Below are 27,589 nucleotides of genomic sequence, written 5' to 3' on the forward strand. Positions count from 1 at the left end.
CCTTTTTTCACCAAGCTGCTTGGCAATTTCCTCGTAGCCCTTTCCAGCCTTGTGGAGGTGTACAATTTTGTTTCTAGTGTCTTTGGACAGCTCTTTGGTCTTGGCCGTGTTAGTAATTGGATTCTTACTGATTGTATGGGGTGGACAGGTGTCTTTATGCAGCTAACGACCTCAAACAGGTGCATCTAATTTAGGATAATAAATGGAGTGGAGGTGGACATTTTAAAGGCAGACTAACAGGTCTTTGAGGGTCAGAATTCTAGCTGATAGACAGGTGTTCAAATACTTATTTTCAGCTGTAACATACAAATGAATAGTAAAAAAATCATGTATTGTGATTTATGGATTTTTTTTTAAAGATTATGTCTATCACAGTGGACATGCACCTACGATGACAATTTCAGACCCCTCCATGATTTCCAACTTTAAAATGTATTTTTGGGGCTGAAAAACTTCAAAAGTTAACATAAATGGAAACAATCCATCTAGAAATCTAAAACTGGAGCATCTTGTGGAACTGACAGCGAGCGATCTAATTACATAATACACTAAAGCTAAAGCCCAATTTATACTTCTGCGTTGAGTGTACGCGGTAGCTATGTCGTAGGATATGTTGCACGCGTAGCCTACGACATACCCTGACGTGCACCTCTCCAAAAATGTGACAACGCGTCAATTCTACGCGGACCGCAAGTGCTGTGATTGGTCTGCAAGAGCCCCTCCCTCAGGTCAATAAATAAATTAAAAAAATCTGCGATAGGAGTGTGTGCGCATGTGTCCAGAAATGGGATGATAGTTTCATCCGTACATCTGCTATATAACACAATATTTTGTAGTCCAGAGATTCTTTATGTTAGTGAATAAATACATAGATACGTTGTGAGTGTGTATGAGCTCTTGATGGTCTAGTGGTAGAATTTTTGTTAAGCGTGCCAGAGGTTCTAATCCACCATTGTATAGTTTCTTTATTTTCTCATTAAAACCAAAGATGTTAATCAGTGATTGTATATCAAGAACAGGGACACATTTGGGTGCATTTCGTTTTGTGATTTCAACGGAACTAATAAAGTCTCCGCAACAGCAATTGATTGAAGTGCTTGTCTGTGCACGAGCCACCGATATTGAAAACAGCGGCCACGAGCACTCTGCATGATTTCAAAAAAGCATTCTAGCAGCAGATCGCCTCTTATTTAACTCTACTGATCAACTAGAGATGCTTATTTTGTATTAGATACAACTCAAGCTGCAAGAAAATTCGCTGCTGCTGCTACTTCGACAATGTACACAAGCTGCTTCTTCTTCGGCTTTTGTCTTGATACTTTGGGTTACACCATCAACATGCCCGTGGACACTGCCTACTAGCGGTCTGCATGTTTAATTGCACATTGACGCAGACAACAACGCTGAAGTATAAATGAAAACCAACGTGTAACTTGCGGTGTAGAGGATACGGCGTAGGTCCGACGCAGAAGTATAAATCAGCCTTTCGCCTGGTCAATAATTAAAGTCAAAGTGGTGTCCATAAACACAGCTTTTCCTTCCTGCATCTGGCCAGTCTGGGAGGTTTTCATCTTTCCCTAACATTACTGCCATGTTATGTAATTCTTTCTAAACTCCTGATGGAAGCAATTGGGAACAACAGCAACTCAGCCACGAAGTGGTAGGCCACGTAAAATCACAGAGCGGGGTTAGCGCATGCTGAGGCACACAGTGCGCAGAAGTCGCCAACTTTCTATAGCTACAGACCTCCAAACTTTGTGTGGTCTTCAGATTTGCTCAAGAACAGTGCGTAGAGAGCATCATGAAATGGGTTTCCATGGCCAAGCAGCTGCATCCAAGCCTTACATCACCAAGTGCAATACAAAGCGTCAGATGCAGTGGTGTAAAGCACGCAGCCACTGCACTCTAGAGCAGTGGAGATGTATTCTCTGGAGTGATGAATCACGCTTCTCTGTCTGGCAATCCGATGACCGAGTCTGGGTTTGGCAGTTGCCAGGAGAATGGTATTTGCCTGATTGCATTATGCCAAGTGTAAAGTTTGGTGGAGGGGGGATTATGCTGTGGGGTTGCTTTTCAGGGGTTGGGCTTGATCCCTTAATTCCAGTGAAAGGAACTGTTAAAGGGTAACTAAACCCCAGCTCAGAGCTTAACTCCACCCACTGGCAATTTTTTGAAAAATGCTGGAAAAGTGGGCAGAGCCCAGCGGAGACAGAGGGGATGAACCGAGGGTGGGACTGAGCGGAGGGCATGAGTGCCTGAGACCCGCATTGACGGATTGATTGACAGCTGTCAGACTCGCGAGTCGCAAAGATGGAGAATGATGCCAGTAGCTTTGTAACTGAGCGGTCATTCTCCCCCACCTTCACCTGAAGTGGAGGAGGGTGAATTGTCTGTAGACACAGACCAAGCCTGTAGTGCTCCTGTCAAAAATTGAAGCTTCCGCGCCTCGATCGCCCCCCGGTGGCCGGTCCCAGTATAGCTCCTAAACCCCACCCCTCCATGTATTTGAATGGAGAGCGAGACACACTAATCAATTAAATTACACTTCAAATAATTGTTTCCTAAAGATGGTTTCTGTCATTTTAGGCAGTTTTTATTATGATAATTTCATTTCAAGTGTTCGTTTTTTAAATAAGTTTAGTTTTAGTGAGTTATTTGATGCTATAAAAACGGGGGGTGTGACATCATGATTGACAGCTGAGATTGACGGCTTCTCTGAGTGAAGTTGTCACTGAGGCACTAACGGACTTTTTTCGGGATTTTTAGGAGGAGATTGGAGCTTTAGCTTTAATTTCTACATTTCCATAACTGTTTATTTCACACCAACACAATTAATTATTCTGCATCTGCGAGAGTGTGGGCGGGCTTTTGATAATCGCGCCTCTACTTCCTGTTCTCTACTGCGCAACTCCGGTCCCGAGATCGCTACTGCACAGACTCGGTCCCAAGATGTCAGCGCCGTGTGCGGGCATATGAAAGCTTCAACTATGGTCAGCGGAAGTCAATGAAGTCGCGTCGTCCATATTATTTTACGGTCTATGACACAGACCCAGAGCCTTATCAATGCGAGCCGCTGGCTCAAACTGCGTTAACTCCCGATGCCGACGATGCTAGCGAAGCAGCAGCGCAAGAGAACCCGATAGAACAACCTTTGGGATGAATTAGAGTGGAGACTGCGAGCCAGTCCTCCAGGCCATTTAATTACATTGTAACAATAAAAAAAGTACATTATTTAATTTTATAAAATTTCACATCTTTATGGGACATTATTTCACATCTCTGTCTCTGTTTCTGTTCCATGCTTTATATTCTTCTCATGCAGTACAAATGAATTTATGCATGGAAATATACTGTCTTTATAATTTAGAAAGGGGGTCCTTGGCATCAAAGTTGTGCTTGTTCTGTAAACAGTACTTTTAAGATTACAGTAGTATGTGCATAAAGTCCAGAAAGATAATATTCAATTAAATTTAGTTTAACTATAAATTGCATATATAACTATAAATTGGCTGCAACATATTGAGTTGTTTTGGATGGAAACAATCCCTCTAAACATCTAAAACTGGTGCATCTTGTTGAACTGACAATGAGCGATCTAATTGCATAATACACTGAAGCAAAGCCTTGTCAATAATAAAAAGTCAAAAAGGAGTCCACAGACTCTTTGTGCATATGGCCACAATCTAAGAGGTTTTCGTCCTTCCCTAAAAATACTGCCAAGTTATGTAATTCTCTCTAAACAACCATAAATGGAAATACCAGCGAGACCGGCAGAAAGAATTGCTATCATTAAGATTGATTTGTAGGTGTTCGGTGTGCAGAGCATGTGGGAGGAAGCACATGATAGAAGAGGAGAGCTCACAGTCTTCCCTGATGAGCATATGAGGAGGAGGGTCTCCTGGCAACCATGACCACTCACTATTGAGTCATGGTCCTCTATGACTGAGGTAGGCAGATCACTATTCAATCTGAAGCTTTCCTGGGACACACCTGATACCGCAGCACCACCGCAGACTGGGATCCAAACTGACTCCAATTTTTGACTCGTTTCCTCCTCTGCACACTGTTCCAACATTCACAGCTTCAAATGAGAACACACACACAGAAGTAACCTGCTTTATATGGCAATGTGTCAGTAAGATGAAATGTTTTACCCACAAGTTTAAAGCCATAAGTGAAGAAAAATCAAAAAAAGGATTTGAATTACCATTTATTTATACCATTAACATGGCACTAACACTGCGGGGCACATTTTGTGCCTATGTTTAATACTTGCAACCGACTAGTCGACTAGTCTAGCGCTTAAAACATATTGACAACTAGGGCTGCACGATTCTTGCTAAAATGTGAATCACGATTTTTCTCCATGGGAATTGAGATCACGATTCTCTTACACGATTCTCATTTTTTCTTATACTTAAAAAAAAAAAGAATCAATTTTAAATAAAAGTAATTAGTTACAATTAAATTAAAATGTAGAAACAACAAATGTAGACAGACTAGATGTAAATATATGCTTATTACTGTTTATTTCTATTTTTATGATTATTCTATTCATATATTTTTACATGAAATAATAAAACATTCTATGTAGTGCAAATAATTTTTGAGGCATTTCAACTATTATAATTTTTTATCTGTTTGACAATTATCAACTCTGATTGCTTTTTAGTAGAGTCCCAAGTGTCTTCTTTCCAAAGATACCTTAATTGTGCCTGTAGCACACTGTTCTCAGGAGCTATAATTGTTTTAATTCAGGTAGGTCGTTTTCAGCTGTGAGCCCCAAAGTGGGGGTGCAGCTTAACAGGTTAACAGGAAAAATCCCATTCTGAAAACAAATATGCAACTTTAAGGGTTTCAAATTGATTGTCATGTCAATATTTATTACATTCCCAAAATCTCAAATACTTAAGTCTTGAAATTAGGGGTGCACCGATCCGACTTTTTCAGTCCCGATACCGATACCGATGCCTGGGCTTTGTGTATCTGTCGATACCCGATACCGATCCGATACTATTGTTGAATTAATAATAAACTGTATATCTTCCACCTTATACCTTCCTTGAAGAGACTAAAGGCACCAGACTTTACTAACTAAACATAACTAAGACAAAATAACAGATGAATGTAAAGTGTTGAATTCTTATTTATTTAAAAAACAATTGTGCTTTCAAATCTAAAATAGAATGTAATCAAACTTCTTTAAATAAATAAAATGTAGCAGTGGAAACAAAAAACAGTCAAACATACAATAGTAATCTGACAGTTACCAAACATTTTTTACACTACAGATCATTGTTTTGGTATATAATCATATCAATATTAAAAAGTAGCATTACAAATTAACAAATAGTCTTAATTTTCTGCCATATGCAATTTAATAAAAATGATCAGCTAGCTAATAACAACTTTGTTCTGGTTTCACCTCACTCCTGTCTAAATGATTGTAGGCTAGGCCTATTTATTTTACTACACATTGTCAACAGAAATAAGATGAAATACTGTTGATAATTAAAAATAATTCTTACTACCCACTCTTGCTTAATTGGGTAAGCACTTGTGTTCTCATTTCAGATGCGTTCTGAGTAAAATAATAAACTGATTCATGAGTTCAGTGTTGGACAGATCACTTGTTCTAACCAGTCGTTAAAATGATTCTGTTCAAATGAGTCATCAGGTCACGAATCGGACATTAGCAGACACGTTGTGTGTGAATCCTGTCTGTAAGAACATCGCGAAAGATGTCAACACAAAGAAAACACTTCATAACTGAATAAAATTTGTCTCCCGTTTATTGAAAGTATGCTTTATGTCAGCTGGTAAGAGAAGAGGCAATGTTTTTTGAGCGCAATTCACAACCAGCGATATTTCAAGGACAAATTTGTCCGAATGTGTCACGTGCAACATGGTTTCGGTCTTCCGACCTTTTGATTTGGATTAATATGTGAAATATGAGAGAGCTAACGCTGATTATTTTGAAGACCCAGAGAGTGTGCGCGGGGGAGGAATTCTCTGATCGGTCTCTCTGTCACTCAGTCACAAGCGCAGCATCTGTTCTACATCGCTCGTAAATCACAATAACTCATCAAATTAGGCTTTGGCGGCCGTCAAAAAATGTTCAATGCAGGAAAAACCCTGACTTTGCAGTAATACCACCTCCCCTCGAAACATTTAAGTTACTTTGCAGACATTGCGAACTAGTTCGCGTGGCAAGCGTGAAATATCTCCTCCACACAGCCGAGTCTCTTCTAGCATGCGACACACGTGAAGCTGACGAATGACGTCGGTTCTGCTGCGACGGAAAAAAACACCTGGATCGGCTTGTGGATCTGTTCATTTTTCCGATCCCCGATCCAGCTATTTTGTCAGTATCGCGGCCGATATCCGATCCTAATATCGGATCGGTGCACCCCTACTTGAAATATAAGAAAAGTGCAAGTGTAAACATCTTTGCGGGTGGTTTTGGGTATTTGGGGTTGATGATTGTCACAAATTGAGATGCAAATTTGAAACTATTCAAATGCAAAACCTAAAAATAAGTAAGCAGTTATGATCTGCAATAGGGCTGTGCAATTAATCGAATTTCGATTTCGATTTTGCCTCCCAACGATCACCAAAATAGTACAATCGAGAAAAAACGATTATTTTGCCATGTTCAGTTTTGCAAGAACACTCTTATTTTGTCTTGCGTTCTGAATGAAACGCGCACGTGCACATCCGCCCCTCCCGAAGCCACTTTACTCTCAGGTCGTCAGTCTCGTGACTCGTGTGCATATCATCCGCTGGAATTTAAAAACTCAGCGCGAGTAAAGATGGCAGAAGGAGGGCAGTTACAGCAGCGTCTGGTGAGCAAAAAAGGCAAAACCAACTCCGTTGTCTGGGAACAGTTTGGCTTCGAGGAATCAGACGACGAGCAGAAACATGCTACGTGCAAGATTTGCTACATGGTAGTGGCTGCAACGCAAAGGAACACCACGAATTTGTTTAACCACTTGAAAATTAAACAGAGTGACCTATGACAATCTAATAAAGAAACAAAAACTGACGAGAGCAGTGTACCGTGTAAACGTCCTTTTTTTCCTTCATATTTTTCAAATAATTCTCTCTTTGTAAACTTTGTTCAGTGCATGCGAGTGCTGCCATATTTTCGAATATGTCCAGTCATTTTCGCCGTCATCACCCGGGTTTAGTGCCAGAAGACGTGAATGAGAAGTAGCGCGCGCTGTGAGAAAATGTGTCTCTGTGCTCTCATCCGAAAGCGCGCACACGTCTCACAGCGCGCAAATATTGAGTTCTCTTTCAAGTCTTGTTCTTGAACGGACAAACTCACACAAAACGTATGTCAACATGTCCATCTTGATGAGTATCCTAGCAGACATAGTCTGTATATGCCTTAAGTAAACTTAATATAGTCGAGAAAGACGACGCATATCCGAGCATTAGGTCTTAAAGGGGCAGTAGCCTTTACTGCTGTCTGTTTAATGTCAAACAACAAAAGACAAGGACACATCTCACTGCTCTTGATTGAATAGATTTTGTAAGTTTAATAGGATTAATCTTTAATTTATACAGTCAAATATGCAATGTTATTTTACATTTGATACATTTCTGTACCTGAAAACTAAGGTTAGACGTACCTGAAAAGCATATCTAGCCAAACCATATTGTTGATCTTATTTATTTGTGGTTATCATTTTTACGTGAATACTTTTAAACTTCGATTTGAATATATGTTATATTATTTATTTTAATAGTTCAAAAAGTACAACAAATGTTACAATTTCAATTGAATTGTTGAAAGGTGTATTTTTAATAAATGCAACACATTCCCAAAGTCATGTGAAATAATCGTGTTACATAATCGTGATTTCAATATTGACCAAAATAATCGTGATTATGATTTTTTCCAAAATCGAGCAGCCCTAATCTGCAATACTTTTATGAGCAACTACACTAGATACATGTAATTATTAAAAGAGCCATACAATCACCAAGTAGGTAAACCATGGCATTACAAATGAAAATGTATATTTTTTAGGGGTGTAACGATTCGTTTTAACAACGATTCGATTCATATCACGATTTGAGGTTGTCGATACGATTCAAGGACGATATAGGTTCATTTAGAACGATACGATCCGAAACGATTCAGTGACTTGAAATCGATTCAGTAACTTTTTAGCCAAAAATTGTGTGACTGAAATAAATATCTGGATACTGGTCAATGCAGGTGAAGTTTCCTAGATTCCTGTTGTTTCTTGTAAGGGAATCCGGTATATCAATTAATTATGGATATAAACAAACAAGTAAACAACAATTAATGGCAAATGCATTCAAATTTTATTTGAATAAAGTGCAACCAACAGTTTAGGTTGAATTAACAGGAAGTTAACCTTTTCTGCACTCATTTTCAATATTCAATACATTTTCAATAAAAGCACAGTAAGTGCAACCAACATTTTAACAATAGGTTAACCTGCTACTTCTGCTTTTGTTTTCCAACATAAAAATATTACAATATTAATATCAAAAATAAAGTGCAACTAACTTCTCTTCAGGTTTAATTAATAGTAGGTTTACCTGCTACTTTTACTGTTGTTTTTCAACATTAAAATAATACAAATACAATATTATTATCAAAAATAAAGTGCAACCAACATTTCTTCAGGTTGAATAAACTGGCTGAACCTGCTACTACTCTCAGTTTAATAAACAAACAATATTTAACAAAAGATAAAATGTAACCAACTACTCTTCAATGACTCTACAGATTTCTTTTTCAAAAATATCAACATGATCTGACCGCAGAACACTTGTCTGTGCGTTCACTATGTCGCCAGCAGTACTAAAAACTCGCTCTGCTGGCACACTGGTGCCAGGAATGCACAGGTAACAAGCAAGGGTTGAAAGTACAGGTGCTCTTTTTCCTGGTGGCTTGATAATTTCTCGCTCATTGGCTTCTCCTCTGCCATCCGCCATGCTATGTTTTGTTTTCTTAGCGCTGCTGCTGGTGCGTTGCGATGATGTCACAAATAGGCAGACTGAATCGAGTAACGTTTAACGCCTTTATCATTAAAATTTTATCATTTATCACTCTTCCGTGCAAGTCTCCTAAGGACTTACAGGTTTGGAAAGACATGAGGGTGAGTAATTAATGACAGAAACTTCATTTTTGGGTGAACTAACCCTTTAATAGTTCTATATTTTGACATGACATAGAAGAACACGGAAAAGTTTTGGTAGGTTTTCACCTCACCTTGCTCATCTTCCGAGTGGACACGCCACGAGTGAAGACGAACCCATGCAAAATCTAAGGTAAAATGAAATGATTTTGTATTCCACTCCAGATATAAACTTTACAAAATAATGTATTAATTTTCAAATATAAAATTAACGTGATGGTAATTTAAACGTAGCCTTTGTAAAAAAAACATAGGCATAAAGCAAAACATTAAACTGTGGAAAAAAAAGTAAACAACTAGTATTTCCAAGTTGACTAGCAGCAGCAGTATAGTTTAATCGTCTAGTCTCGCATATCCCTATATACATATGATATGGTTCATATTTGGTCTTATTACAACGTACAGTGGGGAGAACAAGTATTTGATACACTGCCGATTTTGCAGGTTTTCCTTCTTACAAAGCATGTAGAGGTCTGTAATTTCTATCATAGGTACACTTCAACTGTGAGAGACGGAATCTAAAACAAAAATCCAGAAAATCACATTGTATGATTTTTAAATAATTAATTCGCATTTTATTGTATGACATAATTATTTGATTACCTATCAACCAGTAAGAATTCCGGCTCTCACAGACCTGTTAGTTTTTCTTTAAAAAGCCCTCCTGTTCTCCACTCAATACCTGTATTTACTGCACCTGTTTGAACTCGTTACCTGTATAAAAGACACCTGTCCACACACTCAATCAAACAGACTCCAACCTCTCCACAATGGCCAAGACCAGACAGCTGTGTAAGGACATCAGGGATAAAATTGTAGACCTGCACAAGGCTTGGTGAGAAGGCAACAACTGTTGGTGCAATTATTAGAGAATGGAAGAAGTTCAAGAAGGCGGTCAATCTCCCTCGGTCTGGGGCACCATGCAAGATCTCACCTCGTGGGGCATCAATGATCATGAGGAAGGTGAAGGATCAGCCCAGAACTACACGGCAGGACCTGGTCAATGACCTGAAGAGAGCTGGGACCACAGTCATGGATTAAAGAAAACCATTAGTAACACTACACCGTCATGGATTAAAATCCTGCAGCGCACGCAAGGTCCCCCTGCTCAAGCCAGCGCATGTCCAGGCCCGTCTGAAGTTTGCCAAAGACCATCTGGATGATCCAGAGGAGGAATGGGAGAAGGTCATGTGGTCTGATGAGACAAAAATAGAACTTTTTGGTCTAAACTCCACTCGCCGTGTTTGGAGGAAGAAGAAGGATGAGTACAACCCCAAGAACACCATCCCAACCTTGAAGCATGGAGGCGGAAACATCATTCTTTAGGGATGCTTTTCTGCAAAAGGGACAGGATGACTGCACCGTATTGAGGGGAGAATGGATGGGGCCATGTATCGCGAGATCTTGGCCAACAACCTCCTTCCCTCAGTAAAAGCATTGAAGATGGGTCGTGGCTGGGTCTTCCAGCATGACAACGACCCGAAACACACAGCCAGGGCAACTAAGGAGTGGTTCCGTATGAAGCATCTCAAGGTCCTGGAGTGGCCTAGCCAGTCTCCAGACCTGAACCCAAAAGAAAATCTTTGGAGGGAGCTGAAAGTCCGTATTGCCCAGCGACAGCCCCAAAACCTGAAGGATCTAGAGAAGGTCTGTATGGAGGAGGGGGCCAAAATCCCTGCTGCAGTGTGTGCAAACCTGGTCAAGAACTACAGGAAACGTATGATCTCTGTAATTGCAAACAAAGGTTTCTGTACCAAATATTAAGATCTGCTTTTTTGATGTATCAAATACTTATGCCATGCAATAAAATGCAAATTAATTACTTAAAAATCATACAATGTGATTTTCTGGATTTTCTTAGATTCTGTCACTCACAGTTGAAGAGTACCTATGATAAAAATTACAGACTTCTACATGCTTTGTAAGTGGGCAAACCTGCAAAATCGGCAGTGTATCAAATACTTGTTCTCCTCACTGTATGCGTATGCGCAACAAACAATGCAGTCTGATTCAAGGATAAATGATTTTTAAGAACCGTTTTAGGGTTCTTACAAATCTGTCAACAGAATTTATAAAGACATATAGACAAAGAACTCACAGATTTCTTTTTCCTTGCATCATATATAAGTTAGCAATTTCTGAAGTAAGTGAAGTTAGTGTCAGAACTAGTTTGCATGTGCCGCATAGGTCTTTTCAAAATTGCACTGTCAACATCCCACTCACTAGAAGATAAGCTTATCCTTAAGGATTAGGATAAAATAAATCTAGTAAACAGACTCTTCTTTTCTAGAGGGAAGCTGGGAAGGACCCAGTACTGGAACAATAAGGGGGCAGATTGAATCCATTTGAACCTGGATGATATAAAATTGTTAAATGTGCATATCTGTGAATGCCTTTTCATATTCTATTAATAAAAAACAAATACCACAATAAACACACACAACCAGGAGCTACAACTAAATACACGTTTCAGTGTATACTTTCTTGTAACAATTGCTTAAAGAGCCTTAGCTCTACATCGGTGTAAATGCATTAACCAGCAAGATAAGCGCTATCCTACTGTTATTACAGGGTGACTGAATGGTAATGCTGTAAAGTGATGCTTTACATTGCCTGTAACTAAATCCTCACACAAGCCATTGGCTCCAGTGCTAAAGGACAATCATCAGAAACGGTTCTAACAACAAAATCTGGGGTGACATGACATCCCATCTGTGTGATCAGATGCTAAAAGTGTACTGGCAATCCAGTGAGCAGCATAAGCCACTACTCTTTCATATGCTGCCCTTCCTGTCATCAAGAAAAAGACATTTGAGTGCAGAGTACCAGCTAGTTTGGATCATTCTAGTTCAATCTGAGATGTGTTGAATGTGCCAGGCTGTATCTATCCAATCAAACGAGGCCTTTTAAAGTCAAAGATTGCAAGGAGAATTTTGTAAGCAGTAGACCGGAGAAGCTTGAAAAGTGTGTTTGCACCTCCAAGTTAACCGTGTTAATGTGGTGAGGTGTTACGCTGCTGACAAATTTGGATATATAGTCTCACTTGTCATTATTAAATCAATGGATCGTGGCAGAAACAGAGAGCAAAAGAGAAAGGAAGCCTACCAAAGCCATCAGAACCTCCCATGTTTGTCAAGAAACTAAAAATAGAAGCTGTATATTCAGCCAGCGTGTTCTGGAACAAAGGACGATTGACTAAGAAATTAGTATTTACACAAGCAGCAGTCCAGCAGCCAGCATAGGCTCCCTCATACATCACTGTCACACAGCCGTTTTCCCCTCTAGTTTAATCAGAGGAATGCTTTAAGTCAGTCCTTTTAAACAGCCTTACTTACAGATTACACCTAAAAACATAATTTCCATGTTTGAACCAACAGAATATTTACAACTCTCTAAGTGGGAGTGTAAACTTTTCATCATCTGTAGAAAGGGCTAATCATATCGGCTAATATGTTACACTTATCTCATTTGTATGATTGAGTACTATTTTTAATATTACAATTTAGAAATTCCAGGAATGGCTGAGATTGAAACAATTTTGGCATGGTCAGTTTAATAATGGTGAGGTTCTTGTAATAAAAGTTCACACTAATCTTTTTACCATTTTGAGGTTTGCACGTCAAGAATTCGCCATTTTTAACAATTGATGATTTCCAAATGGATGTCAATCACGAGCAGAGCAGATGGAATGTAATCCTATGGGCTTTGCATCAAGGATTTGATGGTTCGAGGTGCCATGAGACGCCATACGGCACCATATAGGAAGTAATCATCATGCCAGAGGCCAAAGGGCCTTAGTTAAACTGCCTATCCCAATGACTTCTAACAGTTTATTGAATGACAACATCATCATTTGAATTAATTGTCTTCATAGGCTTGAGAGTGTTCAAATATAATGAGAACATGAGCTTGCCCTGAAACGTAAATTTTTGCACAATTTCATAGTATTTATGTAAAGTATTTGTATAGTTGTTCTTAGATTGTGTATATGTATAGTCAACTATTTATAGTACATGTGTAGTTAGTAGGGGTGGCACGGTACATGAAAAAACATCGGAACCGTTCGGTTCGCTTGTCTCGGTTCGGAGCGCGTATGCGGCACGGTTCGACGCATGCGCAATGTAGCCTCGTGCCCGTATGTTACCTCAGACAGCGGGTGTCCTTTTCGCGCAAAATAAGAATATGTGTGGACATACAGGTCACGTCACGTGTAGAAATGGCAAGTGGGAGAGATAAGGAAGGCTGCCAGCGTCGTAGGCTATAACGCTGGCTTCACACTGCTCGCGCAAGCAGTGCGTTGGCAGGGCAGAAGCAGTGCGTATGGAGAGCGGGCGCCGCATGCACCCATTGTGCATTTACACACTGGCAGGGTTTGTCTCGCGCAGCTGAACCGTTTTACATGCTTCTAGTTTTAATAATTTAAACAGGCCTTTGAAGTTTGGGCAAAAACTCCTGGCAGTGTTGTGTTTTCGTGTATTTAATTTTTTTCACAGCGCTGGATGTCAGGGTGATTGTGAAACACACGGAACACTTCACTAAATGATTTCATAGTGAAATTTGTTATTTTTAATCAGGTCAGCTGCTCACGCTGAATTAAAGCCACAGTGCATTGTTCTGATCAAAATTAACATGAAACATGTTACGCCAATGTGTCGGACTCTGTAGACAGCGTAAGCAGGAGACAGCCAGTTAGGAAACAACTTCTACATGATATAAACATATTTTTTTAAATACTGTATCCTAAATTGTGGATAATTAAGCTATATATCATATGCTGAAGTAAATTTCTGGAGTGTTAACGATTAAAAGAAAAAACAACAACAAGAACCGTACAGAACCGAAAACTGTGACCCTAAAACCGTGATACGAACCGAACCGTGGGTTTTGTGAACCGTGCCACCCCTAGTAGTTAGACTACCTCTCTCAGTAGGTTAGCTATGTTTAGGTTTATACTTGTTTTTACTTCTACTGTTTACAGTATATTATAACTGTTGTGTGTTTATATTATGTTTAAATATGTAGCACAACGACATTTCGTCCCCACACGTAGCAGAATGACAATAAAGCTCAACTTCACTTGACAAAAAAAAAAATTTAAAATCACGATGATTCATACATGAGAGTCTGTAAGTGTTTGCTCAGGAGGTTCTTGTGCTCTGGTAATGCCAGAGCTAACGCATTACTGTGACACTCTCATTAAAAACAAGCAGGCTTTACTCTGACCTAAACTATGAAATGTGTGCAATCTCCATCAGTGTAGAGAGAGTGATTACTGGAGAGCAGAGTGTTAACTACAGTCAGATAAACCAATGACTGAGAATAGAGGAAAGAGGAAAGACACCCCTGACTTATGCACTGACACTTCTAAACATGCTGGCAGTTAACATAAAATACATTCTGAAAGTTGATATGTCGTGTGACATGGTACATTCTATCTAAAACATTCTACATTCTATCCAAATGAGATTAGAGACATCAGTTAATTTACTTGTTTTAAATATAAAATAAAATTATGGTTAAAGTCAATACAATCATGTACCCATTAATCATAAATAAAAATATAAAAAAACTCATTTTCAGTTGTATCCTAACATTGTATTGTTGTGTCTATTAATATTGCATTTTATTTTGTTCTGTTGTTTTGTTTTATTGGGCTTTTAAGAATGTGAAACTTTGTTGTCTGAAAGGCTATTTGTGTGATGATGTTTTATGGTCTATTTATATGTGATTGTTAATCGTATGTCACCTCGTCCTGCCCAGGGACTACGGATGAAATTTAGCTTGTAGCTAATTCTGGTGTGGCTGAGTGCCATACACTGTCCCTGTTAAATAAACTAATAAATAAATAATAAATAAATAAAACTATCTTAAACAAAATTGGATCATTGTTTTATGTATTTATTTATTTACATACATACTGGTTTTATAAGCTCATGACAATTATAAACATTATAAAAAAGAGCGGTTGGCTCTCAGCGACCCAGGTCTGACTTCGGTCATGCCCTGATCCCACTTCTCATACTTTTATTTCTAAACTCAACTATCCTACAAATAAATGTAAAAAAAAAAAAAAAAAAGGATAATAACCAACACATCTAAAAGAAAGAACCTAATGTTTGTATCTTCCCTCATACATGAATATATATCTGTACCTCTTTCTTGGGAAAGAAAGAAGTCCATAGACATTTTTTGTGTCAGCTCTCCATGGGAATATCTCTACTTTGATGTATCCTGGATCTTTAAGACAACTCTTATCTCACCAAGTTTATTGTATGTGCCTTAAAGTTCAGACTTTTAATTCTTAGATTTTTCTGGTAGCTGTACATAAGAACATTTTGGCAGCAACACTTAGCTACACCTGGATGCACATGCTGGACAGATTCTTACAGTCTGTCCTCTATCTCTGACATAAAGCAAACCTGAGAAACAGAGCAGAGAGCTCCGCCACCCACCTTGCATCCAAACATGAGCGATATGGTGCTATTCGTACAGGCCACTTTGCAGTGGCACAGCATGGGCGAGAAACAGTCCAACTTCTTGATGCTTGGAGACATTTTCTCGCTGCTATGACAGCTGAGCCGCTCGGCCAGAGAAGAGCCAGAAACTCGCCTCCGCAAACGATACTTGCTCCGGCCTCTTCGGCCACCTCCTGCTCCACCACCTCCCCCCGCACCTCCTCCTCCTCCTGCCCCTCCACTGCTGCTGCTGCTGCCCGCTCTCACCATCCACCCTCATTCCTCGTCTCACTCCATCACGCCAGGGAAGGGACAGCCAGTCTGCTTCCTTCATCCAGCGAGTTTTCCACACACCCCCACTCCGTCACCACTGCTCCAGTCTTCCGCTGTTTCTCAGTGCCTTTCTTCTTCTGCTTCACTTGCTTGCAATGAAGAATCTGTCTCTCCACCTTCCTACCAGTCTTCTACAGTCCTTCCTTCTCCTTTTTGACCAGCGACCTCACGGCTGTCAGTCACAGAGTAGATGTTTACACAGAGGCCTCGCTGGAGCCATGCGAGAGAGTGCGTGCATGCGTGAAGTATGGCTCTTCTGGTTAAATCTTCTCCATCACACAAGACACCAGACAAGCACTCCTTTCCAAAAACAGAGGTGAAGAACGCCACAACGAACACAACGCAGTGAGTTGTGAAGAGAATGAGGGAAGAGGGGGAGAGATGTGAGGGGAGGGAGGGAGGGGACGGTAAAGCTGTTGCAGAGCGTGGGGTTTGTCACATGGCCTCCGTCAGACAGGAGTTGGGTTGAGTCTCTGTCTCATCCTCAGCGTGGGTGCTCTACGTCACCAGATACATTGAGGGGAAGGAAAAAAGCTAAAGCAGTTACCAGTGAGATAGAAGAACAGCAAATTAACATCCTCGGGGAGCACAGCCTCGCATGAAGGAGGAGGAGCAATAATGGAGTGACTTCCTGCACGTTTACATGGAGGAGAGAAAAGGGGCAGGGGGAGGGGGAGCTCGGAGACTGGCCAATAAGACGACAGAATGTCATTAGCAGCTGACTGGACAGTCTGGCTGTGACCTTCTGAGAATGGTTCCATTTCTTGAAGGAAACCATATGATGGAGAAAGTGGTCCACGACAGGGTCACACCGAGAACTTCTTAAGCTTTACGCTAGTCTATTTTTCCATTGTATAAGGTTTGATTGCGATGTCCGTGGAACGGTCACACAGGACAAACCGCTCGGGTCATTGGACAAAAAGGGGCAGTAACATGGGGGAGGGTCTGCAATGACAAAGATCAGGCTTTGACTTTGCTTCAGGGAAATTTTAAATCAGCAGTCAAGCTAAGAGGGATGTAGCAAAATACAGCCATACACACTAATCCAATCCTTACAGTTAATGAGATCATGTCCGTAAGCAACGTGTGCATACATGTGCTATAATCTATCATTGCAGAAATCTTAGAATAAATTCAAAGCAAAATAATAGTGTAACAAACAACAGCACATTTTGTTGTGCCATTTTATTGGTTTCCCTAAGTTATTTGAGTTTCTTCTCTTATGTGTATTTACATTTTGTGCAAATGTTAAAGGGCTTCAGGCCAACAGTACCACTAGTGCCAATTTACTCCCAATTTACATTACTTCGGCTGACGGTGTGACTCACTGTCCAAGTGTGACTCAGATCCTGTCGTTGTCTTTATATGTATGCGTCGCTCAGGGTGCAACTCGACTAATGCTAGCAAACTCCATTCAGGGCTACCGATCACCAGAATACTTGTATGCTTTGTCATGGGGACACTTAAGGCAAACTGCACAAAAATATGAATATAATTAGTCTTATTGTAGAATGCTATTTCTGTGGCAACACACAGAATCTCTGGATAATTTTCATAACTGAAGGCACTGGGTCACGAGTATAAGGGGGAAAGGAGGGGCCTGGAGAGTTGTGTTGTTTTTCCCCAATTATTAAAGGTCCCATGGCATGGATTTTTTATTTTATTTTATAATGTATTCTGAGGCGTACTTATATTGTTAGTATGATTCTTACATCATAAAATGTCATAATTTAGAAATAAAAGGCATTTTTTCTATACTGATATTTGCCCTCTGGCTGAATGCTCTGTTTAAAGGGGCGTGTCTGCTGTGAGACTTCAGTAAAAATGCCCACTGTTGTGATTGGCTGACATCTTTGCATTTGAAATGAGCGGAGGGGGCGTGGTTTAACAAGGTCTACGAGGCACAAGGCTGTACCAGAGAGAGATGGATGTCACTTCTCATCAGTTCTCTCAGCACGTCTCAGTTCAGTGAACTGTTGTAGTTACTAGCATATACTTTAGGTTATTCGTTTATTTCTAGTCGGAGGGACTGTCACTCATGTCAGAAAGTTAGTAACTTTAGTAAATGACGGATCAGCGCTGACTCGAGACGCGAACCGTTTAGAACGATTCAGTCCGATTTGGTGAACTGGTTCGACCGGTTCACTAAAAAGAACCGGTTCAAAAGAACGATTCGTTCGCGAACCGGACATCAATGGACCAGAGACGGAGAGATTGCTAACAAAGTGATATTGTACTGAGTTGTGAGAGCGCTGTCAGCACGAGTTTATTTTGTTTGTATCTGAGAGTTCTGAATAAACACGAGTTCAGTCACGCCGAGCCCATCTTCCTCCTTATTACCAACTTTGTAACACATGTAATGTACCATTACAGGAGATGAACGAGTTACGAGTAAGTGTTGATTATAGCATTATTTTTAGATATTTTCCAATCATATGAAAAGAGTCAGTGACGCGCATTGAGTACACAGCGCAAACAAAGACACAACAGCGCAGTAATCGAATATAATCCAGTTTATTGTGGGGATAGCTGGCTAGCCTAGCTCGAAGACCCTCACTCTTACCCCCCTTCTGCTTAATCTCGCGCCGCGTTTGGTGCCTCCGCTGTGGGCCAGATGCAGTACTGGGGGTCGGTGATGTTGAAAGCCGACCGGCCAGTGCAGCCCGAGCCTCGGCGTCCGTGAAGTTTATCTCTAAAGATGTGGCTCTGCCGATGTTGAGCAGAAACTCACGACTGTATGCACTTTTTAGAACAGATAGACGCGACGAGGACGTACAAAAACACTGATTCACAAGATAGAAAACACCGTTCTGTTGGGAGAGAGAGAGAGAAGCCGCAGCACGAATAATAAAGTTCTGTGTGAACTTGAATAATTAGCTACACATCAGAAATCACTGATCACAGATCAGAAGGAACTGAAAAAAAGACTTCTGTTTTCATTTGTACATCCAAACACTGAGAAACTGCCAGCATTCACTCGTTCACAAGCCATGATCTCTCGAGGACAAACAAATATGGCGCTCCCATGGGCGTGCCAAATTCTCTGGGCGGAGGAAAGGGAGGTAACCGTTCCTGTTATGACGTCATAACAGGAAAATTCAAGATCAGCTCGTCTGAGCTGTCATTTTCTCAAAGGCAGAGAATGACAGCCAGAACTCGGTTTACACCGATCAAAATTTCTAGCCACTTGGGGACAATATTCAGGCTAGGGGAACTCATATTAATGTTGAAAAACCTCATAAAATGAAAATTTCATGCAATTCCAAATTGCAGCTTAATTTAGTACTGGCTGCTCTGGAAGATATCTGTCTCTGAGAGCCGATTTAGTTGATTTACATGAATGGGAGCATTTTTGATGGGTGGTTCAGTGGGGTCAGATGTTTGAACTGAAAATTATTAGAGCTCCACATTTGCTAATAAGCAGATAGCAGAGAGTCTATCAATCTGGTCTGAGAAAGTTTGAAAAATTCATTTTCTCGTCTGTGGTTCTTTACGGTTTATCAATTTCTTTGAGTGGATTAAAAAAAGTGCCACCTGTATTGACTGAAAAAGCACCACCTAAACTCCTGAAATAAGAGCTTGTATTCTGAACTGACCACAATAATTATAATAATTTGATTTGGGTAGCAGAGGTGGATAACAAGCTACTAATAATTTTAGCTATGAATCAAAGTAAAGCTAGTTAAGAGGGGTTCCAATGCTATTTCATGCATTCTGACTTATTTACACTGTTAAAGATTTGGATTCTCATGCTAAACATGGCCATAAGAGCATTTCTGTGCCAAATACACTCCAATAATGTGAAAACACTTTTTTCAAAAAGCAATTTATTTTTAATTCAATTCGTTTTCTTAAAGGCAAGTAATATCACCAACCTAATCAAGGATTTGTCATAATTGCAAACATCCACCAGAAACAGTTTGCTGTTGCAGTGGTGGGCAGAAATGTGTGTTGTCTTTGGGAAGCCTGAAATAAATGCACACAGCTCCACCCTGTGGGCTAAATCTATAGCTTATGATTCTAATGCTACGAGTTTGTGTTTGCAACTTTGCATACACTCTACCATTATCTTTGTTTCACAGAGGTGAGCATGTTTTATCAGATGACACAAGAGATTCCAACTAACTACGAAGAAAAAGTAGCTGATCTGCTCTTCATTTATTACTGTTAAAAACATGCATTACGTACAACCACACAAGCACCTTCATGAGATCCCAGACATCTCTTTCTTCATGTTTAAGTCAACTCATTTTATACATTGATTAGGGATTTTAAATATGTAATGCCATATAAAACCAGGAGAGGGAAGCAAATGGATATGAATACAACAGCAGTGACCAAATTACCAAACTATTCACACTGATAACACTCTCACTGTAACTTGTGGTACTAGATTTCTCTGTCTTCTCATTATATGGTGTCAAGCATGCTGCTCTTATGTTTACAAGCAGACAATCTCGGCAGATTCGAACGAGGGGCTACTTAAAGGGATAGTTCACCCAAAAAGGAAAATAACCCCATGACTCACCCTCGAGCCATCCTACGTGTATATGTCATTCTTCTTTCAGACAAATACAGCCGGAGTTATTTTAAAAAATGTCCTGGCTAATCCAAGCATTATAATGGCAGTGAATGGCAGCCCAAAATATGAAGCCCAAAAAAGTGCATCCATCCCTCATAAAAGTACTCCACATGACTCCGGGGGGTTTAATAAAGGCCTTCTAAAGCAAATCGATGGATTTGTGTATGAAAAATATCCACATTTAAAACTTTATAAAAGTAAAATATCTAGCTTCCGCCGGATGCCTTCCATTTTCAACTTATGAAGAATGTGTAACGCCTCTCGCAGTTCAAAGCGCTTACACTACGTTAGGGCTGTAGCTATCAAATATTTTAGTAATCGAGTATTCTACCAATTTTTCCACCGATTAATCAAGTAATCGGATAAGAAGTACTTTTTCTTTATTAAAGAGCAATACTAAATATACAAGAGAAAATAAGATGGGTATCTTAAAGTGAACAACTAATTTGTTTCCTTTTTAGAAAAATTGTAAATTGTAATATCTGTGAAAACTAAACCAATTTAGTGCATTTAATTGCCATATTATATTCAAATATATTAATAAAATATTCATTTAAAACTACTATTAACTATTTTATTTACTATTAAACCTACAACCTATTAATCAAAATAATAGTAATATAAATGGCTAAACATTGCATTTATGTAGTGCAACTTAACTTTCAAGTTTCAACTTCAGCTCAGATATGACACAAGCCTTTACTGTCTTCTGAAGGCTTTGTGGCTTTTGTAAGAAGCAAAAAAATATTGGACAGGAAGGAAACTTGGAACAAGAACAAGAGTAGAGATGGGCATACTAGAGATGCGCGGATCAGCTCTAACGTCACCGAATCCACTGTTAAAAACAAACCATCACCCGCACCTGTGATTTTCTCAGATTTAGATATCCGCATTCCGCACCCGATCGTCACGTCACATTACAATTGTTCACATTTTCAGTGTTAAGCGCAATGCTATTATAACATATAAGCTACACTGAAGTAGGTTGCTTTAAAAAAAACCTTCTTTGGCGGAATTACATTTCTTAAATAACCTAAACCAGGGTCGACAACCTATGCAGCACACGGAGGAGTAACTACTGGAGAGTGAGGAAACACGAAAGAAGTGTTTGTGTTTAATTCAGATAAAGTTTGTTGCACAGATCTAGGCTACATTTTGAGCTAATCATTCATCATAGTAACACAGCTTGTTTTATTAAGTTAGGAGCTATAAATAGCCTGTGATTAAAGTGTAAGATTTAAATTACGCAAATCAATGAAAGCACGCAACTCTGAAAGAACGAGCGTTGCGCATCACGCGCACACAAGTTACAGCTTGTTCTGCTATTTGTAGCGCTTCGCTTTGAGAACATTTTAATGGTGTATTTCCGTGATATCAAGTATATAAAGTCCCATTAAACATTTCACATACACATCACAATGACGGTGATACATGTGCAAACTCCATTCATGCTGGTTATGTGTTTCGAGTGCTGGTATCTCTTCAGCTGACGCGTAAAGTTCCGTGAACTGCTGCAAAACGAAGCGTTTTAAATATTCAGTGTGGCATCCTGAAGCTCAACACACAGTTGTCTTCATTTAAAGGTCCCATGGCACGGATTTTTTATTTGATTTTATAATGTATTCTGAGGTGTACTTATATTGTTAGTATGATTTTTACATCATAAAATGTCATAATTTAGAAATAAAAGGCATTTTTTCTATACTGATGTTTGCCCTCTGGCTGAATGCCCTGTTTCAAGGGAGACTTCTGTGAGACAGAAGGAGTCTGCTGTGAGACTTCAGTAAAAATTCCCACTGTTGTGATTGGCTGACATCTTTGCATTTGAAATGAGTATTAGATCTTGTAGCGGAGGGGGCGTGGTTTAACGAGGTCTACGAGGCACGAGCCTGCCAGAGAGACGGATGGACCTGAGTTTACTTCTCATCAGTTCTCTCAGCACGTCTCAGTTCAGTGAACTGTTGTAGTTACTAGCATATACTTCAGGTTATTTGTTTATTTCTAGTCGGAGGGACTCTCACACATGTCAGAAAGTTAGTAAATTATGGATCAGCGCTGACTCGAGACGCAAACCGCTTAGAATGATTCATTCCGATTTGGTGAACTGGTTCGACCGGTTCACTAAAAAGAACCGGTTCAACCGGACATCACTAGTGGACCAGAGACAGAGCGATTGCAAAGTTATATTGTAACTACTGAGTTGTGAGAGCGCTGTCAGCACGAGTTTATTTTGTTTGTATCTGAGAGTTCTGAATAAACACAAGTCCCAGTCACGCCGAGCTCGTCTTCCTCCTTATTCTACCAACTTTGTAACACATGTAATGTACCAGCTGTCCACAGCTGTCAAGATGAACGAGTTGAGTAAGTGTTGATTATAGCATTAATTTTAGATATTTTCCTATCATATGAAAAGCGTCAGTGACGCGCATTGAGTACACAGCGCAAACAAAGACACAACAGCGCAGTAATCGAATGTAATCCAGTTTATTGTGGGGATAGCTGGCTAGCCTAGCCCGGATATCCTCACACTTACCCTACACACACCCCTTCTGCTTAATTGTACATCCAAACAAATATGGCGCTCGCATGGGCGTGCCAAATTCAAGATCAGCTCGTCTGGGCTGTCATTTTCTCAAAGGCAGAGAAAGACAGCCAGAACTCGGTTTACACCGATCAAAATGTCTAGCCACTTGGGGACAATATTCAGGCTAGGGGAATTTATATTAATATTGAAAAACCTCATGAAATGAAAATGTCATGCCATGGGACCTTCAAAAATAGAGAGACTAAATTATATCACCAGTGCTGATGCCGCTCTCTCTCGCATTGCAGTCTCTGATCTTGAGATGAGCTGAAACCGAAAGTTAAAGGATGACACACCTTCATTGCGTTTTACCGTGAAATGAGAGTTCTGCGTCATTATTAAAATAAACACATTAATGATTTGTCTCTCATCCACCCGCAATTTTTAGAATGTTACTTTTTATTACTTTACCCACCTGACCTGCGGATATAACCGCAATCCGCGCAGTAACTATGTGCGAGTCCTTACACAATATCTTTCTCCAACATGACCGTGTGTAGTTAAATGCACTACACGAAGCTTCGAGACAAATTATTTTGCCTCTATGATTTTTTTAATTTGAATTACTCAAGGAATCGTATCAGCCCTACACTACGTCATCATAATGTCATCATCGCGCCAGTTATGCTTTTTCCGAAAGTTTAATACAGAAGGTGTTCCGCCGGAATCTAGATATTTTACTTTATAACATGTTAAATATGGATATTTTTCTTAAAGGGATCCCCTGGTGTTAAGACTTGTATGGCTTAATTTAACATAAATGATGTCTCTTTCGGAAATATGTAGAAGAAAACCCATGAAAGATCCACGTTATTTAAAAAATCCATTATATATTTGGACAATGGCCGGCGCCATTTTGTTTGCGTTCTAGGTTGATGACGTAGAATGGTTGTACTCGGCAATCAACTGGCGCTACCCGTAGCTATTTCTACCACAACACAACTCGAAAAGTGTTTCAGAGTCAAACAAAACCAATTAATTGCTTTGTAATTGCATTTAAAACCCACTCAAACACATATGCACACAAACTCTCACGCCCGTTTCACACATACTCCGTTTGCAGTGCGCATACGGTGCATATTTTTTTCCGTACCCATGTTAAAGGGATAGTTCACCCAAAAATGAAAATTAGCTCATGATTTACTCACCCTCAAGTCATCCTAGGACCTAGGTGTATATGACATTCTTCTTTCAGACGAATATAATCTGAGTTATATTAAAAAAGTCCTGGCTAATCCAAGCATTATAATTGCAGTAATAGTTGCTCTGTTTCTGAAGTCCATAAAAATTGCACCTGTCCATCGAATAACGTGCTCCACGCAGCTCCGGAGTGTTAAAGGGGTCATAGAATGGTACATGCACTTTTACAAGTTGATTATACGGAAATGTGTGTTGGCAGTGCCTGTACACAACCATCCTATAATGACAAAAATACATCCAGTGTTTTTTTTTAATCTCCTTATATATTTTCCCCTGTTTCAAATCGAGCCGTCTGATCGTGTGACGTTACACGGTGTACGCCCCTCCTAAGATTGTTGATTGACAGCAGCGTTTCAACACAGACCCGCCCTGAGCGAGCTGTCATCAGTCCGCCATTGTTGATACGCTGGAGCAGAATGGCGTCTAAGCGATTGTGGTGTTGTGTTGTTGGGTGTAATAACGAACACAGCAGTAATTTTGATGTTCCTAAATCCGAACCGCTGAAGACCCAGTGGCTGCTGAGTTTTGTTTTAGAAGGGAATATTCCCCCCGATCAACGTCAATGTTTGCGCGAATCATTTCTCAGCAGACTGCTTTATAAACGAGCGTCAGTATAAAGCAGGTTTTACTAATAAGCTGCTCTTGAAAAAAGGATCGTGTTCCTGCTGCACCTCAGGAAGATGTGAGTGTAACGTTTTATTAACCTTTATATTAATCTTTGCAAATCGCTTGCACGCTTCATGATGAATGAGGCTAAAGTTTACAGGGTAAGTTACATTTCGGCATGCTTTCTGTGTATGACGTTCTCAATATAATTCATAATCCCACGTTTATAATGAACAACGCGTTATGTTTGTTATTACAAACTGTGTAAGTTACTCGGGTGATAAAGTTAACGTGGTAACACTACACTAAGCTTACTTTTGTACATGGTTTATAACGGTGTCTGTTACTGATTAAGAAGTAATGTAAAAAAAATCTTATAACATAACATCAATCTGTCAATGAACTAACACATCAGTAAACACATAGCAACTACACTACTCTGCCAGTACAAAGATAGATCAAAGTGACATGACGTTAACCAACCATTCAGAAACGTTCGTCATCTGTTCCTGGTCCGACTCCGGTTCAAAATGATAAGGTTGCTCAGATGTGTCCTCAGAGACTCCCGTTGCCATTATTTCTCGAAAATATACCCTCAAATGTTGTCAAGGCAACACTCCACGTGTGTTGTGGTGTTGTGTCGGGTCGAACCGAACGCCCCACAGAGCAGAGGGGGCGGGGTGAGCAAAGCTCATTATCATTTAAAGTCACATACACTGAAATGACTTGCTGAAAACTAAGCTGTTTTTGACCAGGTAAAATGAGTGTTTTCTTACAATACTAATGAGAATTTTTAATTAAAGTATATTACAAACTTTTCATTTAGACACTAAAGAATCATATTAACTTGTACAAAAATGTCATTCTATGACCCCTTTAATAAAGGCCTTCTGAAGTGAATCGATGCGTTTGTGTAAGAAAAAATCCATATTTAAAACTTTATCAAGTAAAGTTCTAGCCAATCCAGTAAAAAAGAGTCTTATGTCACAAATGATATATTAATCACAAGAATTTCTCTTTGCCAACCCTGCTTTTCTCACACAAGAATGGTTTAGAGTGAATACACAATTACTTCTTTCTAACTTTGAACTGGTAAAACATATACAAACTAGGGCTGTAATCTCCCAGTCGATTCGTCGATTATTAGTCGATACGTTCTGGCTCAACCAAAATTCTGATTGGTCAATTTTTTTGCTGCGTTCATTCCATCAGTTTTGCAGCGTTCATTTCATCAGGTGGAAAGCACTAATTGCTAATGGGGGTGTTTTCAGAGCAGCCCTGTTTCACAGGTAACAGTCTGTCTTCAGAACACCCCCCTTGTTTTCACTTCTTTTGGATTAGCCCAACCCACTGGAGAAGAGAGACAGATTGAAGTAGGCTACTTTGCTGTATATTAATTATTTAATTGTGAGCGTTTTCCTAGTCAGTCCTCTTCTACCATGTCAACAAAGACATCGGCAGTGTGGCAGCATTTAAAAAAAAAATAGAAAATGGGAACAAAGTCGAATGCAAATTTTGCAAGCAACAGTTTGCTTATCACAGCTCGACGACAAACATGTCATATCACCTAAAAATGGTAAGCTAACTTGTCTGCGTTAGGTTGCCCCGTCTGTTTTGAGTTGCCCAGTCCCTTTTATTATTGTGCAAACTGCACATTTATTTCTAGTATTATTTATTGGACTCGGGCACTTTATTATAACATTTTTTATTTGGAGCCTAATGCGCGATGTGCTGTGCCCACTGTTTGTATTCGTTTTGAGCCTATGCTTTATTTTTCAGTTATGCACTATTTCGTTTCTGCTCTTGATCTGGCTTGTTTAATAAATATTCCTTTTTTATTAAAGTGGACGTGCCTTTTGTGTTTAAGAGTAAAAGCTTTAAGTCAATAGTCTATTCATGTCTCAGCCGCAAAGCTGAGCTGATCCTATGTTCGAGCTGCACAGAGCGGCTGAAATTATAGTGTCTGTCAGTTATTATAATAAATATGACAAAAAGAATTGTCTAAATTATGTTGCATATTCCTCAAAAGTTCTTGTGATGATATCACTAGTTGACAACATAGTACTATATTTTCGGAAATCATAGGCAATGATATTGCGCAGGTGCACGTGATGCAACACTGTCAGAGCCGACAGACTCGTGTGTCAGACTCATTTCAGTCCAAAATAAAAATGTCAAAAACAATTTAATACTGCAAATAGCCTAATAGTTTTTTATTTTTATTTATAATTAATTTAGGCAGACACAAGGCCACCAAGTACTGCGCACAGTGTGCAGCTAATTAATTAAAAAAAATTCCTAACGTCATTTTTAGTCGATTTTTAGATGAAAATTTCAGGACTTCAGTCGACCAAGATTTTATTTGGTTGATTACAGCCCTAATACACACAAACCAATGAGAAAGAACCCCAATGATCCATATTACTGCTGACTGAGAGGCATGTCTGATAGGGAGCAACAAATCCCATGACTGTTGCCACAATCAATCTGTTTGTGAGCTGATCTGAGAGCAGTAAAGACATTGAAGTAGTTTCTGTGGAGGTACCAGCATCTGCACTAAACAGGTCACCTGAGAGGAGTCCTCCATCACATTCAAACTCCCATGATACACATACCAATCCTCTGGAAAACAAAGCAAAGGAAAGCT

General features: G+C 39.6%; 1 protein-coding gene across 19 annotated transcripts in view; it reads right to left on the reverse strand.

Annotated features, from left to right (window-relative positions):
• dlg1b (discs large MAGUK scaffold protein 1b) overlaps nt 1–27,589 on the reverse strand; it is a 314,786-nt gene that overhangs the window by 151,702 nt on the left and 135,495 nt on the right. Inside the window, exon 1 of one of the 19 annotated variants that reach the window (XM_079820297.1) lies at nt 15,635–16,327. The exons of the other annotated variants lie outside the window; for them this stretch is intronic. Within the exon in view, the coding sequence (XP_079676423.1) occupies nt 15,635–15,907 (273 nt within the window). The 5' untranslated portion in view covers nt 15,908–16,327. Of the gene's footprint in view, nt 1–15,634; nt 16,328–27,589 lie in introns of those variants that run through there. 19 annotated transcript variants of the gene reach the window in all.

Source organism: Gobio gobio (assembly GCF_949357685.1).
Source record: "Gobio gobio genome assembly, chromosome: 6".
Classification (NCBI taxonomy): Eukaryota; Metazoa; Chordata; class Actinopteri; order Cypriniformes; family Gobionidae; genus Gobio; species Gobio gobio.